The sequence below is a fragment of the Gorilla gorilla genome, chromosome 9 (assembly GCF_029281585.2).
Source record: "Gorilla gorilla gorilla isolate KB3781 chromosome 9, NHGRI_mGorGor1-v2.1_pri, whole genome shotgun sequence".
In the NCBI taxonomy this organism is placed as follows: Eukaryota; Metazoa; Chordata; class Mammalia; order Primates; family Hominidae; genus Gorilla; species Gorilla gorilla.
This window is the reverse complement of record NC_073233.2, coordinates 54,077,579-54,094,602: the sequence shown is the minus strand read 5'-3', so window position 1 is coordinate 54,094,602 and position 17,024 is coordinate 54,077,579. Positions and strand designations below refer to the sequence as shown.

The following is a 17,024-nucleotide window of genomic DNA, read 5'->3' as shown; positions in this document are numbered from 1 at the left end:
TAAAAGGTTAAAATAATACAAAGTACATTCTCTGACCATAATAAAATTAAGTTAGAAATCAACAACAGAATGAAATATGAGATATCCATAAATATGTGGAAATTGAATAACATCTTTCTAAATAAACTGTGGGTTAAAGAAATCACACATAGACTTCAAAAATATTTTGAATGTAGTGAAAATAAAACCACAACATATCAAAAGTTATAGGATGCAAAACAAAATGAACCAGTGCCAGGGATATTTATGGGTATTTATGGCTTTAAGTGCCTGAATTTCAAAACAAAAAAGGCTTCTTATCAATCACCTAAGCTTCTACCTTAGTAAACTGGAAAAATAAGAGCCAACTAAACCCAAAGCAAGCAGCAGGAAAGTAGTAATAAAAATAAGAATGTGGCTGGGCGCGGTGGCTCACGCCTATAATCCCAGCACTTTGGGAGGCCGAGGCAGGCAGACCACCTGAGGTTGGGAGTTCCAGACCAGCCTGACCAACATGGAGAAACCCCATCTCTACTGAAAATACAAAATTAGCCAGGTGTGGTAGTGCATGCCTGCAATCCCAGCTACTTGGGAGGCTAAGGCAGGAGAATCTCTTGAACCTGGGAAGCAGAGGTTGTGGTGAGCCAAGATCGTGCCATGCACTCCAGCCTGGGCAACAAGAGTGAAACTCCGTCTCAAAAAAAAAAAAAAAAAAAAAAAATTATGTAGACCGGGCTTGGTGGCTCATACCTGTAATGCTAGCACTTTGGGAGGCCAAGATGGGCAGATCACCTGAGGTCGGCAGTTCGAGACCAGCCTGCCCAACATGGTGAAACTCTGTCTCTACTAAAACACAGTAAATTAGCCAGTCATGGTGGCAGGCGCCTGTAATCCCAGCTACTCAGGAGGCTGAGGCAGGAGAATCATTTAAACCTTGGGAGGTGGAGGTTGCAGTGAGCCAAGATGGCGCCACTGCACTCCAGCCTCGGCAACAAGGGTGAAACTCCGTCTCATTAAAAAAAAATAAAAAATAAAATAAAAAAAGGCCGGGCGCGGTGGCTCACGCCTGTAATCCCAGCACTTTGGGAGGCCGAGACGGGCAGATCACAAGGTCAGGAGATCGAGACCATCCTGGCTAACACGGTGAAACCCCGTCTCTACTAAATATACAAAAAAATTAGCCGGGCGTGGTGGTGGGCGCCTGTAGTCCCACCTACTTGGGAGGCTGAGGCAGGAGAATGGCATGAACCTGGGAGGCAGAGCTTGCAGTGAGCCAAGATCGTGTCACTGCACTCCAGCCTGGGTGACCGAGTGAGACTCTGTCTTAAAAAAAAAAAAAAAAAAAAAAAAGATTAAAAGTCTCTGCAAAGATAGTTGAAAATTAGAAATTTCATTGTTGGTCTAGAATAGTGTTGACCACTTAGAGGGGCCACTTAAGTATTTGCTGAATGAGTGGATTCTGAGTAGAACCTAGCCTAAATATATCTCTTTTCTCTGCAGTGCCTACAGAAGGTTCCTATTTTACCAGTGCCAGAGTGGGAGGCAAACGAGGAATTATCAAGGAACTTGCTGTCACGTTGCAAGGACCAGAAGATAATACTCTACTGTTTGAATCAAGGTTTGAGAGTGGGAATCTGCAAAAAGCTGTCAGAGTGTGAGTAACAATTTCTCAAAGGGATGATAATTGGAGTGACTAGGTGTCTTCAGTAATGATATTAGGAATCAGAAGTACTTGCAAAAAAGAAAGAGGTGATGGGAAATAGTTATGGGTATGAAGAAAAATGGAGTAATTGTTACTCATTTTTTTCCCCAAAATAAAATGTTTTCTAAATTGTTTACTTTGCTTATAGAAGAAATTAGAGCTCACCTAAAATTTGTATTAGTAAAAATATGTAACATAAAAAGTCCTATAGTCATACTTCCTAGATGCAGCAAATATTAAGTTTGGTGTATATGCCTTAATTTTTTTCTGTGTGTGTATGTGTAATGTACATAAATTATATATATATATATATATATATATATATTTTTTTTTTTTTTTTTTTTTTTTTTTTTTTTTTCTTGAGATGGAGTCTCTCTCTGTCGCCCAGGCTGGAGTGCAGTGACACGATCTTGGCTCACTGCAAGCTCTGCCTCCCAGGTTCATGCCATTCTCCTGCCTCAGCCTCCTGAGTAGCTGGGACTACAGGCGCCTGCCACCATGCCTGGCTAATTTTTTTGTATTTTTAGTACAGACGGGATTTCACCATGTTAGCCAGGATGGTCTTGATCTCCTGACTTCGTGATCTGCCCATCTCGGCCTCCCAAAGTGCAGGGATTACAGGCATGAGCCACCGTGCCTGGCCATTTATATATTTTTAAAATAAAAATTGGTTAATGGTATATGTACGTATTGTTTTGCAAATTGGCAAATTTTTTTTCCACTTCATAAATTTCAGGTGTTTTTCTATGGGAGTACCATAGATATACTTCCTTATTGTTTTTGTTTGTTTGTTTGTTTTTTCCTCAAGATGGAGTCTTGCTCTGTTGCTCAGGCTGGAGAGCAATGGCACGATCTCGGCTCACTGCAACCTACACCTCGTGGGTTCAAGTGATTCTCTTGCTTCAGCCTCCCAAGTAGCTGGGATTACAGGCACCCGCCACCACACCTGGCTAATTTTTTTTTTTTTTTTTTGTATATTTAGTAGAGATGGGGTTTCACCATGTTGGCCAGGCTGGTCTTGAACTCCTGACCTCAGGTGATCAGCCTGCCTCAGCCTCCCAAAGTGCTGGGATTACAGAGAATAAATGATTAAGGTAGCAGATTTTTCTGTTGTAATAAGACCTGTTTTTACCAGGAGAAAACAACATTTTCCCAATTTGTTTTTTAAAGCAGGGTGTAAGCTTACAGAGTTTTTCTATTTTCTCCATTACAGAGACACCTATGAGTATGAACTCACCTTGCGAACTGACCTCTACACTAACAAACACACTCAGTGGTTTTATTTTCGTGTTCAGAACACCAGAAAAGATGCCACCTATCGCTTCACCATTGTCAACTTGCTAAAACCCAAGAGTCTTTATACTATAGGAATGAAGCCACTCTTGTACTCCCAATTGGATGCCAACACCCGCAATATTGGCTGGAGGAGAGAAGGAAATGAAATCAAGTACTACAAGAACAACACGGATGATGGGCAGCAGCCCTTCTACTGTCTCACGTGGACCATTCAGTTTCCATATGACCAGGACACTTGCTTCTTTGCACACTTCTACCCATATACATACACTGATTTGCAATGCTACCTCCTGTCAGTGGCAAACAACCCTATCCAGTCTCAGTTCTGCAAGCTCCAAACTTTATGCAGGAGCCTAGCAGGAAATACTGTTTACTTGCTCACCATCACCAACCCATCCCAGACCCCTCAAGAGGCAGCTGCAAAGAAAGCTGTGGTCTTGAGTGCCAGAGTTCACCCTGGAGAAAGTAATGGCTCCTGGGTTATGAAAGGCTTTTTGGACTTCATCCTTAGCAACTCCCCAGATGCCCAGCTCCTCAGAGATATTTTTGTCTTCAAGGTGCTTCCCATGTTAAATCCAGATGGTGTGATTGTGGGGAATTATCGGTGTTCCTTGGCCGGAAGGGATTTGAACAGGCATTATAAAACCATTCTGAAGGAGTCTTTCCCTTGTATTTGGTACACCAGGAACATGATCAAAAGGTGGGACTTTTTATCTGTTGATCTTTCTGTGACTGCTATGAGTCCTAGCACCAGATATCCCTACCTGATGGGGTATGAGGTCTCTTCTGTTGTTAAAGGAATTGAGTATGACTTTGGAGACAGAGCCCTTACCAGTCTCTTTGTAGTCAAGTGACTTTGTTAATTTTCAGACTTTTAAATCATGTCTTGTCTTTGGGTTGAAACTGGACATGCAACATTTCAGCAAGAGTCATTTCACTTGTAAGTGAAATAATTGAATGGAAAAGGTCAGAGTTCAGGGGAGTTCATAGGTCTTCATGATGAGACTTGTATCATAATAATAGTAGCTAACAATTAGTAAATGTGTATGCATGAAGTGGCAAGCTGTATGGTAGGTGCATTACACACATGACTCATTTAATCTTCACATTAACGTTATGAGGTAGGCACAGTCAATATCGCATGTTGTATGATACAGAAATTGAGAACCTAGGCCAGGCGTGGTGGCTCATGGCTGTAATCCCAGCACTTTGGGAGGCTGAAGTGGGCGGATTACCTGGGGTCAGGAGTTCAAGACCAACCTGGCCAACATGGCGAAACCCAGTCTCTGCTAAAGATACAAAAATTAGCCAGGCGTGCTGGTGGGTGCCTGTAATCTCAGCTACTGAAGAGGCTGAGACAGGAGAATCGCTTGAACCAGGGAGGTAGAGGTTGCAGTGAGCCAAGAACGTGCCACTGCATTCCAGCCTGGGTGGCAGAGTGAGACTCCATCTCAAAAAAAAAAAAAAAAAAATTGAGAAGTGGATAGGTTAAGTAACTTGTCTAAGGTCATAAAGCTATTAAGTGACAAAGTAGATATTTAAATACAGGCTCTCTCTCTGGTTCCAGAGTCTAAATTCCTTTTACGATCTTATATTGCCTATCACAAAGAAAGAATCATAACATCAGTCAGCAGTTTTCAAGCCTGTATAAAAGCATTGAAGGCTATAATGTAATAGCACCCACCTTAAAGGAATTTTCATGCCATTGGAAATGAAAATACAGCATATAAGAATATGTGGGCTGGGCTCAGTGGCTGACACCTATAATCCCAGCACTTTGGGAGGCTGAGGCAGGCAGATCACCTGAGATCAGGAGTTTGAGACCAGCCTGGCCAACATGGTGAAACCTCGTCTCTACTAAAAATAGAAAAATTAGCCGGGCATGATGGCGGGTGCCTGTAATCCCAGCTACTCAGGATGCCAAGTCAGGAGAATCACTTGAACCTGGGAGGCAGAGGTTGCAATGAGCTGAGATGGCACCATGGCAGGCATAGCTAAAGAGCACATGTTTCAGAGTCAGACAGGCCTGAGTTTGAGACCTGTTTTTACTGCTGGCTGGTTCTGTGACCTTGGCTAAGTGATTTAATGTGTCTGAGCTTCAGCTTTCTCATCTGTAGAGCGGAAAAATAATACCTGCCTTGGGTGGTTACTGTGAGGATTGAGATAATCACATGATCTATTTACTATAGTACCCAGCATATTATAAATGTGTAGCATTGTTGTTATTATACTCATCATGGGGAAAGTGAACATATTTGGAAAGCTGGAATAGGTGTCCTGGGTGATCATGAGACAAAGAAGAGCTGAGCCTTGTAGGAACCGGCCCTCAAAAGTCAGGAATCAAGGCTTTCTTTGGTTCTTTTTCTTTCCTGCAACTGCCCACTCTCTGCCTCCCTCCCTTTCTTCACAGGTCTGCACCATGGTGAGCTTTTTCTCAGTAGGCTTTTATGCACTTCCTTGTCAACTTACGCAAGGCTACCCACCACCCCTTTCCACATCAGAACTTTTCCATTTCTGGTCAGGCACAGTGACTCATGCCTGTAATCCCAGCACTTTGAGAGGCCGAGGCAGGAGGATCACTTGAGCCAAGGTGTTGGAGACCAGCCTGAGCAACATAGTGAGACCCCGTGTATTAGGTTGTATTTGCATTGCTATAAAGAAATATCTGGCCAGGCGTGGTGGCTCATGTCTGTAATCCCAGCACTTTGGGAGGCTGAGGCAGGCAGATCACTTGAGGTCAGGAGTTTGAGACCTGCCTAGCCAACATGGTGAAACCCCGTCTCTACTAAAAATACAAAAATTAGCCTGGCATGGTGGTGCACGCCTGTAATCCCAGCTACTCAGGAGGCTGAAGCACTAGAATTGCTTGAACCTGGGAGGCAGAGGTTGCAGTGAGCCGAGATCACGCCACTGCACTCCAGCCTAGGTGACAGAGTGAGACTCTGTCTCAACAAAAAAAAAAAAAGAAAGAAAGAAAAAAGAAAGAAAGAAATACCTTAGACTGGGTAATTTATAAAGAAAAGAGGTTTAATTGGCTCATAGTTCTGCAGCTTTACAAGAAGCATGGTGCTAGCATCTGCTCAACTTCTAGGGAGCCCTCAGGAAGCGTACAATCATGGCAGAAGGCAAAGAGGGAGCAGGCACATCATATGGCGAAAGCAGGAGTAGGAGAGAGAGAATAAGTGTAGGGGAGGTGCCACACATTTTTTTTTTTTTGAGACGGAGTTCATTTTTTTTTTTTCAATTTCACATACATTTATTGAATATTTACTGTGTGCCAGGCACTGTGCTAGCAGCCAAACTAAATATTCTTTAGTTTCAATGAATAATTGATAACGGGAATGTTTTTTCCATCATTTCTAGTATAAGTGGGTTTTTTTTTCATTTTTAGTAGAGAGCTGTATTTTTATAGGACAAAACGTAATACTGTCCGCTCTGTTGATATTAAGTCAAATATTTTATCTGTTCAGTCAAAGCCCAGTTCTGGTGTTAATGGGCCTGGATTTAATTAATTAAAGGATTAACTTACTGTATCATTACCTGTGTGCACCAGGCACCCTTCAGAATTGCAGACAGCATGTAGGAAGATCTAACTAAACTTTATTTTTTTATTTTTTTTTATTTATTTTTAAATTATTATTATATTTTAAGTTTTAGGGTACATGTGCACAATGTGCAGCTTAGTTACATATGTATACATGTGCCATGCTGGTGTGCTGCACCCATTAAGTCGTCATTTAGCATTAGGTATATCTCCTAATGCTATCCCTCCCCCCTCCCCCTACCATTTTTTTTTTTTTTTTTTTGGAGATAGAGTTTCACTCTTGATGCCCAGGCTAGAATGCAATGGCGCAATCTCGGCTTACTGCAACCTCCACCTCCTGTGTTCAAGTGATTCTCCTGCCTCAGCCTGCCAAGTAGCTGGCATTACAGGCATGCACCACAACACCTAGCTAATTTTGTATTTTTAGTAGAGATGGGGCTTCACCAGGTTGGTCAGGCTGGTCTCGAACTCCTAACCTCAGGTGATCCACCTGCCTCGGCCTCCCAAAGTGCTGGGATTATAGGCATGAGCCACCGTGCCCGGCCGGTGTCACACATTTTTAAACAACCAGATCTTGTGCAAAGTCAGAGTGAGAGCTCATGTATCACCAGGGGATGGCCCAAGCCACTCATGAGGGATCCACCACCACTATCCAAATACCTCTCGCTAGACCCCACCTCCAACACTAGGGATTATATCTCAACCTGAGATTTGGGCAGAGACAAATACCCAAACTCTATCACCCTGCCTCTACAAAAAAAAAAAAAAAAAAAAACCAGAAACAAAAATAGCTGGGTGTATTGGTGTGTGCCTGTAGTCCCAACTACTTAGGAGGCTGAGGTGGGCGGATGACTTGAGCCCAGGAGGTCAAGGCTGCAGTGAGCCATGGTCAGGCCACTACACTCCAGCCTGAGCAACAGGGCAAGACCCTGTCTCAAAAAAGAAAAAAAGAAATTTTCCATTTCAAGTTCCTCTGACTGGCAAGGCAAGCTGATGACATGTTTTCTGCAGTGGCTGAGAATGGCGATAGGGTCCATTGAAGGCCAATGGAGTTGAGATTTTCTTAGGAGGGAAAGTATTAACAGCTGTATTTAAGGAAGAGATACCAAATGATCCTTAATTATTTGTATGCATTTGGGTGTCCACTGAGTCCTTTGTTTGCCCCCTTAATAGACTTCTTGAAGAAAGAGAGGTTCTGTTGTATTGTGATTTCCATGGCCACAGTCGTAAGAATAATATCTTCCTGTATGGCTGTAATAACAACAATCGCAAATACTGGCTTCATGAACGAGTCTTTCCTTTAATGTTATGCAAAAATGCACCAGATAAGGTAAGCACATAATGTAATTTTCTCTCCATTGAGTTAGGGACATGGGAACTCACTGCTTCCTATATGTAGTGTTTTATTTGGCATTTTGTATCTCTTTTTATCATCTTTGGTAAATCCGAGCAACCTAGACTTCAAGAATTTAGAAAAGCGTGGTTTTAAGAATTGCTGTGGGGCCAGGCACAGTGGCTCACACCCGTAATCCCAGCACTTTGGGGGGCCAAGGCAAGCAGATTACCTGAGGTCAGGAGTTCGAGACCAGCCTGACCAACACAGAGAAACCCCATCTCTATTAAAAATACAAAAAGTAGCCAGGCATGGCGGCACATGCCTGTAGTGCCAGTTACTTGGGAGGCTGAGGCAGGAGAATCGCTTAAACTTGGGAGGCAGAGGTTGCAGTGAGCAGAGATTGTGCCATTGCACTCCAGCCTGGGCAACAAGAGCGGAACTCCATCTCAAAAAAAAAAAAGAATTGCTGTGTCCTGCCAGCTACAGTGGCTCATGCCTGTAATCCTAGCACTTTGGGAGGCTGAGGTGGGCATATTGCTTGAGCCCAGGAGTTCGAGACCAGCCTGGGCAACATAGGGAGACCCCTGCCACTACTAAACAATAGAATAAAAAAGAATTGCTGTGTCCATCAACCAATCAACAGATAAATAAAATGTGGTATCCTTTTTTCTTTTTTTTGAGACGGAGTCTCACTCTGTCGAGGCTGGAGTGTAGTGGTGCAGTCTTGGCTCACTGCAACCTCTGCCTCCCAGATTCAAGCAATTCTCCTGCCTCAGTTTCCTGAGTAGTTGAGAGTACAGGCATGCACAACCATGCCTGGCTAAATTTTTTTGTACTTTTAGTGGAGACAGGGTTTCACCACGTTGGCTAGGCTGTTCTCAAACTCCTGACCTCAAGTGATCCGCCTGCCCCGGCCTCCCAAAGTGCTGAGATTACAGGCGTGAGCTACTACTGTTCTCAAACTCCTGACCTCAAGTGATCCGCCTGCCCCAGCCTCCCAAAGTGCTGGGATTACAGGCGTGAGCTACTGCGCCCCACCATAAGTTGAAATTCTTATATATACAGTTATCTATCACCTATCCTGTGGTGGTTGACCCTGGAAGAAGAGATTGAAGGACAAGCAAAATGCTAATGTCATGAGTCTTCATAGGAAAGGTTATATACTAGAAGATCACAAATAATTGTAAGATATTAAAGAGCTTAATGAAAACAATATAAAAGTTTTTAATAATTGACTAATTTTGTGACAGGCATATACAGGTAATCTTCATTGGTGTAGAAGCTGGTTTTTCACATCATAAATAGATCCACAAAATGTAGCTTTCAGAAGAAGAAAGTAGATTGGATTTTTATTTATTTATTTATTTATTTTACTTATTTTTTTCTTCTTCTTCTTATTTTTTTTTTTTTTTTGAGACAGAGTCTTGTTCTGTCTCCCAGGATGGAGTGCAGTGGCACGATCTCGGCTCACTGCACCCTCCATCTCCCAGGTTCAAGCAATTCTCTGCCTCAGCCTCCCGAGGGTCTGGGATTACAGGCACCCGCCACCACACCCGGCTAATTTTTGTATTTTTAATAGAGACAGGGTTTCACCATCTTGGCAAGGCTGGTCTTGAACTCCTGACCACCCGCCTCAGCCTCCCAAAGTGCTGGGATTATAGGTGTGAGCCACCACACCCGTCCTTTTATTTATTTTTTCAAGACATAGTCTTGCTCTGTCACCCAGATTGGAGTGCAGTAACACGATCTCCACTCACTGCAACCTCCGCCTCCCGGGTTCAAGCAATTCTTCTGCCTCAGCCTCCCGAGTAGCTGAGATTACAGGCAGGCGCCACCATGCCTGGCTACTTTTGTATTTTTAGTAGAGATGGGGTTTAGTAGAGATGGGGTATTTTTAGTAGAGATGTAGGCCAGGCTGGTCTCAAACTCCTTACCTCGTGATCTGCCCGCCTTGGTCTCCCAAAGTGTTGGGATTACAAGCATGAGCCACCATGCCACGCACGGCCTAGACTGGATTTTTTTAAGTTTTTTTTTTTTTTTTAATAGAGACAGGGTCTCACTATGTTGCCCAGGCTGGTCTTGAACTCCTGGGTTCAAGCAACTCTCCCACCTCACCACCTCAGCCTCCCAAAGTGCTGGGATTACAGGTGTGAGCCACTGCACTGGCTTTAGAAAAGTATTTTAATTTTTTTTTTTTTTTTTTTTGAGATGGAGTCTCACTCTGTCGCCCAGGCTGGAGTGCAGTGGTGTGTCTCAGCTCACTGTAACCTCCACCTCCTGAGTTGAAGTGATTCTCCTACCTCAGCCTCCCGGGTAGCTGGGATTACAGGCACAAGCTACCACACTCGGCTAAATTTTTTTGTATTTTTAGTAGAGACAGGGTTTCACCGTGTTGACCAGGATGGTCTCAATCTCCTGACCTCATGATCCACCCACCTCAGCCTCCCAAAGTGCTAGGATTCCAGGGGTTAGCCACTGTGCCTGACCGATATTACAGACTTTTTACCATAAAGATATATGATAAAAATATTTTGTATTGTTACTCTTATTTGTTTAAAAAAAGAAAAGGAGGAAGCTTTCCTTCCTTCCTCTCTCTCTCTTTTGTTTTTTGAGTCTCGCTCTGTCGCCCAAGCCGGAGTCAGTGGCACGATCTCAGCTCACTGCAACCTCCTCCCAGATTCAAGCAATTCTCCTGCCTCAGCCTCCTGAGTAGCTGGGATTACAGGTGCATGCTGCCATGCCCGGCTAATTTTTTTGTATTTTTAGTAGAGTCGGGGTTTCGCCATCTTGGCCAGGCTGGTCTCAAATTCCTGACCTCAGGTGATTGGGCCGTCTCGGCCTCCCAAAGTGCTGGGATTACAGGCATGAGCCACCATGCCCGGCCTCTCTTTCTCTTTCTCTTCTCTTCTCTTTTTTCGTTTCTTTTTTTCTCTTCTCTTCTCTTCTTCTTTTTCTTTCTTTCTTTTCCTTTCCTTTCCTTTCCTTCTTTTCCTTCTCTTATCTTCTTTTCTTTCTTTCAGGAAATCACACCCAGAACCCATATCTAAAACAAACTAATTGAAGCAGGGAACCCTGTCTCCTCTGCTCCTTCCCTCCATGAAGCAGAAATGCCCTGAGGCTCCTCAATAGAACCCCTGGATTCCACAGAGCACAATTTAAAAATCGCTGGACAATGAGATACTTTCAACTGCAAAATCTTTTTAGCACGATAGGGTGGATAGAGAGAGGTGCCAAGTGTATATTACAAACTCCAAGTGACACACAAGGGCTGAGGGGTCATAAAAGATAAGGGAGGATATTGAACTCCAAGTGATAAGATTAGTGTAAGGGAGAGAGTTCCAGGCAGAGATTATGGGGGTAAGGAATACACATCATAGACAGAAGATAAACACAACTAGATTTAGGGGTTCAAGTTGGAGAGTGGCAGAAAATAAGTCTTAGAAAGGTTGGCTAGTGCCTTGAATGCCAAACGGATGCCTAGGAAACCTATTCCTGCAAAATTCTCCTTAGGGGAGTGGGGTGGGGACAACAGGAAGGAAGAGTTCATGGGCAAAAATGTTTGGAAAACATATTGCAAATATACTCTCTTCCCTTTGGAAGATTACAGTCCTCATATTAAACACTCTAACAGGGCTTGCAAAGAGAGCCTGTTTAGTTTTGTTAACCTTTCATCTCCCTGACTAACATGACCACAGAACTCCTTTTTCCCCCATAATACCTGTTAACATCCCTCCAAATTAGTATTTTGTGGAACATGCTTTGGGAAATAACATATGGACCCCAAGGAAATTATTCTTGTATCATATTAATGAATCTTAGATATTTTACATTTGCTGATTTATGATTAACAGAAAATTTGGATTTCTTTTTAGTTCTCTTTTCACAGTTGTAATTTTAAGGTCCAAAAATGCAAAGAAGGAACAGGACGAGTTGTTATGTGGCGGATGGGAATCCTAAACAGCTACACCATGGAGTCTACCTTTGGCGGGTCCACCCTAGGTACATTCTCTTTTGCATATCATAGGCCAGCATAGGAAGGGAAATCCAAGCAAAGCATCAGGGAGATAAAATGCCTTTGAATGCTGGGGAGATAACTGATCTAGAGGATTTCTTTGTCTAGACTTATGCTAAATTTGAGTGCCCAACATATGAATGTGAAATATATTTGATGGGGCAGTATGGCATAGTGGTTGCTAAAGACCTGGAATCAGGCCAGGCGCAGTGGCTCACGCCTGTAATCCCAGCACTTTGGGAGGCCAAGGCGGGCAGACCACGAGGTCAGGAGATCAAGACCAGCGTGACCAACATGGTGAAACCCCATCTCTACTAAAAATTAGCTGGGCGTGGTGGCACGTGCCGGTAGTCCCAGCTACTCTGGAGGTTGAGGCAGGAGAATCGCGTGAACCCGGGAGGTGAAGGTTGCAGTGAGCCAAGATCGTGCCATTGCACTCCAGCTTGGGTGACAGAGCGAGACTCTGTCTCAAAACAAACAAACAAAAAACCTGGAATCAGGCAGATAGGGGGTTGAATTTCAGCTGCATTAACAAGTTTTGTGTTCTTCGGTAAATTATCTGGCCTTTTTGAACTTCATTTTTTTCTTTCTTTTTTTAATTTTTATTTATTTTGTTTTTTTGAGACAGGGTTTCTTTCACCCAGGCTAGAGTGTAGTGGCATGATCATGGCTCTCCGCATTCTCAACCTCCCAGGCTCAAGCGATTCTCCCACCTTAGCCCCTCGTGTAGCTGGGACTATAGGTGCATGTCACCATGCCTGGCTAATTTTTTTTTGTAGAGACAGGGTCTCCTTATGTTGCTCAAGCTGGCCTCAAACTCCCTGGCTCAAGCAATCCTCCTGCCTCGGCCTCTCAAAGTACTGGGATGGCAGGCATGAGCCACCATGCCCAGCCTCATTTTCCTTTTACTGCAATAATAATAGTACTTGCATTGTAGGTACTGCTTAGTGAGATGGTGCATGGAGTGCACTTCCCATAGTGCCTAACATGAAGTAAAAACCCCAGTAATTAGAACCATCATGATTATAATTTTTTCATTGCCAAAGATTCTTCTGAACCAAACTAAAACTAGGAGAGCTACACTCTCCTGAAGCATAATATTCTAGAATAAGAGGTGTTTTGTTTTGTTTTGTTTTGTTTTGTTTCAGGGTCTCCCTCTGTTACCCAGGCTGGAGTGCAGTGGCACAATCCCAGCTCACTGAAACCTCGCCTCCCTGGCTCAGGCGATCCTCCCACCTTAGCCTCCAGCCTCAGCCTCCTGAGTAGCTGGGACTATAGGCACATGCCACAATGTCAGGCTAATTTTTGTATTTTTTGTAGAGACAAGGTCTCACCATGTTGCTCAGACTAGTCTCAAACTCCTAGGCTCAAGTGAAGGGCCTGCCTTGGTCTCTCAAAGTGCTGGGATTATAGGCATGAGCCACTGTGCCTGGCCAGTGGTGGTATTTTTTTATTTTTTATTTTTATTTTTTTGAGACAGTCTTGCTGTGTCATCCAGGCTGGAGTGCAGTGGCACGATCTCAGCTCATTGCAAGCTCTACCTCCCGGATTCACACCATTCTCCTGCCTCAGCCTCCTGAGTAGATAGGACTACAGGCTACAGGCGCCCGCCACCACGCCTGGCTAATTTTCTTTGTATTTTTTAGTAGAGACAAGCTTTCACCGTGTTAGCCAGGATGGTCTCAATCTCCTGACCTCATGATCTGCCTGCCTTGGCCTCCCAAAGTGCTGGGATTACAGGCGTAAACCACCGCGCCTGGCCAGTGGTGGTATTTTTAAAAAGATAATCATAAATTAGATTTACATTCAGTCACTAAGATTTAATTGGAAATGTTTGTGGGGTTTTTTTTTTTCCAGGTAGTAAAAGAGACACTCACTTTACCATCGAAGATCTGAAGTCCTTAGGTTATCATGTCTGTGACACCCTTCTGGACTTTTGTGACCCTGACCAAACGAAGGTAAAAATGGGGTTTCAAGAAATGTGGTGAAGGCCAGGCATGGTGGCTCACACCTGTAATCCTAGCACTTTGGGAGGCTGAAGTGGGTGGATTGCCTGAGCTCAGGAGTTCAAGACCAGCCTGGGCAACATGGCAAAACCCTCTCTCTACTAAAAATACAAAAAATTAGCTGGTCGTGGTGGCATGTGCCTGTAATCCCAGCTCTCGGGAGGCTGAGGCAGGAGAATCACTTGAACCTAGGAGGCGGAGGTTGCACTGAGTCGAGATCACACCACTGCACTCCAGCCTGGGGGACAGAGCGAGACTCAAAAAAAAAAAAAGAAATGTGATGATGATGCTGTGATCAGTTTCACATGGGTCCAAAGTGAGCCCAGTGGAATTACAGGCAATCTTTATTTTCCTCTTACTAGTTTTCTGAAGTTTTTATAATAAAAGAAAATAAGAAAGCCCCCAGACTGCATACTGTCTACAAATGGTAAGACCTCATAATTCACCAAGAAGATGGAGACAGTCCTTTGGAACACCTCTCCCTCACTTCTGGACTTAACCTATGGCAACACCTATTCTTTTTTTTTTCTTTTGAGACAGAATCTGACTCTGTTACCCAGGCTGAAGTGCAATGGGGTGATCACGGCTCATTGCAGCCTCAACACCTTAGCCTCCCAAGTAGTTGAGACCACAAGTATGCACCACCACACATAGCTAATTTTTAAGCTTTTATAGAGACAGGGTTTTTCTGTTCCCAGGCTGGTCTCCAGTTCCTGGGCTCGTGATCCTCCTGCCTCAGCCTCTCAAAGTGCTGGGATTACAAGCATGAGCCACTGTGCCCAGCTACAACACTAATTATCTTTCCTTTTATTTTAGAAAATCAGGTGTCTTTTCTTTTTTTTTCTGTTCTTTTTTTTTGAGACAGGGTCTCCATCTGTCACCCAGGCTGGAGTGCAGTGGCGCAAACTCGGCTCACTGCAATCTCCGCCTCCCAGGATCATGCAATTCTCCTGCCTCAGTCTACTGAGTAGCTGGGATTACAGGCATGCACCACCACGTCCGGCTAATTTTTGTATTTTTTAGTACAGATGGGGTTTCACCATATTGGTCAGGCTGGTCTGGAACTCCTGACCTCAGGTACTCTGCCCGCCTCAGCCTCCCAAAGTGCTGGGATTACAGGCGCGAGCCACTGTGCCCAGCCAGGTGTCTTTTCTCTTCTCCAAAGTTAGCCCTGCTCTGTGTACACTTGTTGACTTCCCCTATGGCCTTTCTGAGGTCTTGCCTCGTTAATTATGTCTTCCCAAACAAACAAACAAACAAAAAACTAATAATAATCATCATCAGGCTGGGTGCAGTGGCTCACACCTGTAATCCCAGCACTTTGGGAGGCTAAGGCTGGCAAATCACAAGGTCAGGAGTTTGAGACCAGCCTGACCAACACGGTGAAAGCCCCATCTCTACTAAAAATACAAAAATTAGCCGGGCGTGGTGGCAAGTGCCTGTAATCCCAGCTGCTCAGGAGGCTGAGGCAGGAGAAACACTTGAACCCGGGAAGCGGAGGTTGCAGTGAGCAGAGATCATGCCACTACACTCCAGCCTGGGTGACAGAGCAAGACTCCGTCTCAAAAAAAATAAAAAAATAAAATAAAATAAAATAGAGTATTGCATTGTTGAAGAAGTTGGCAGCCAGGCATGATGGCTCACGCCTGTAATCCCAGCACTTTGGGAGGCCAAGGCGGGCAGATCACGAGGTCAGGAGTTCGAGACCATCCTGGCCAACGTGGTGAAACCCCATCTCTACTAAAAATACAAAAATTAGCTGGGCGTGGTGGTGTACGCCTGTAGTCCCAGCTACTCGGGAGGCTGAGGCAGGAGAATGGCTTGAACCCAGGGGGCGGAGGTTGCAGTGAGCCAAGATCACGCCACTGTACTCCAGCCTGGAGACAGAGCAAGACTCTGTCTCAAAAAGAAATAAAAAAGAAGTTGGCTCTAGCCAGAGAAAAGTGGTTAGAGCAGTGCTCACTGATGTTCTGCCCTAAAAAAATTTCTATTTGTTCCTCCAGCTCATGTAATTTTCTGTTAACATGTCCTAACTAGCAGGGGTGCAGGTTATTTATCTTTGTGTTCCCAGCAATAAATAAAATGCCTTTCAGCATATACTTAGTAAATATTTGATGAATAAATAAAATGGGCCAGGCATGGTGGCTCATGCCTGTAATCCCAGCACTTTGGGAAGCTGAGGCAGGTGGATCACCTGAGGTCGGGAGTTCAAAACCAGCCTGACCAATATGGTGAAACCCTGTCTCTACTAAAAATACAAAATTAGCTGAGTGTGGTGGGGCATGCCTGTAATCCCAGCTACTTGGGAGGCTGAGGCAGAAGAATCGCTTGAACCCAGGAGACAGAGGTTGCAGTGAGCCAAGATAGTGCCATTGTACTCCAGCCTGGGCAACAAGAGTCAAACTCCATCTCAAAAATAATAATAATAAATAAATAAAATAAAATGAATTAACAAAATTGTTCTTTTTTTCACTTTCATAGTTCACTCAGTGTCTAGCAGAGCTTAAGGAGCTTTTACGACAGGAAATCCACAAGAAATTCCATGAACTTGGACAAGATGTAGATTTAGAAGGAAGTTGGAGTGACATCTCTTTGTCTGACATTGAATCCAGGTAACAAAGAAAAAATAGAGTTTTGTTTTGTTTTTTAATATTTTGTTGTTAACCTGGGTGATATAGTGAGATCTTGTCTCTACAAAAAATACAAAAATTAGCTGGGCTTGGTGATCTATGCCTGTAGTCCCAGACACTGGGGAGGCTGAGGTGGGAGGATCACCTGAGCCCAGGAAGTTAAGGCTACAGTGAGCCAAGATCATGCCACTGCACTCCAGCATGGGCGACAGGCTCAGAAACAAAAAACAAAACAAAAGAGTGAATATTCTTTGTCAGCCTCTGTTTTAGCCATTAGAAAGGAGTAGGGAGTTGGGCAGGCAGTTTGTGTAGGGCCTTGTAGGGAACTGCAAAGCCTTTGCCTTTCACTCCAAGGGAGATGGAAAGCCTTTGGAAGGTTTTGAGTAGAGAAATATCATGGTTTGACAGGTTTTAGTTTCTTTTTTTTTTTTTTTTGAGATGGAGGCTCTCTCTGTCGCCCAGGCTGCAGTGGCGCGATCTCCACTCACTGCAAGCTCCGCCTTCCGGGTTCAGGCCATT

The 17,024-nt window shown here is 44.1% G+C and overlaps 1 protein-coding gene across 13 annotated transcripts in view; it reads left to right on the top strand.

The window, feature by feature from the left end:
- Positions 1-17,024, top strand: part of AGBL2 (AGBL carboxypeptidase 2) — a 50,061-nt gene that overhangs the window by 15,921 nt on the left and 17,116 nt on the right. For all 13 annotated transcript variants that reach the window (XM_063711193.1, XM_055354928.2, XM_063711192.1 and 10 more), the window contains 6 exons: positions 1,480-1,633; positions 2,895-3,677; positions 7,695-7,851; positions 11,730-11,856; positions 13,727-13,827; positions 16,357-16,487. In XM_063711193.1, coding sequence (XP_063567263.1) covers positions 1,480-1,633; positions 2,895-3,677; positions 7,695-7,851; positions 11,730-11,856; positions 13,727-13,827; positions 16,357-16,487 — 1,453 coding nt within the window. The remainder of the gene's footprint in view (positions 1-1,479; positions 1,634-2,894; positions 3,678-7,694; positions 7,852-11,729; positions 11,857-13,726; positions 13,828-16,356; positions 16,488-17,024) is intronic.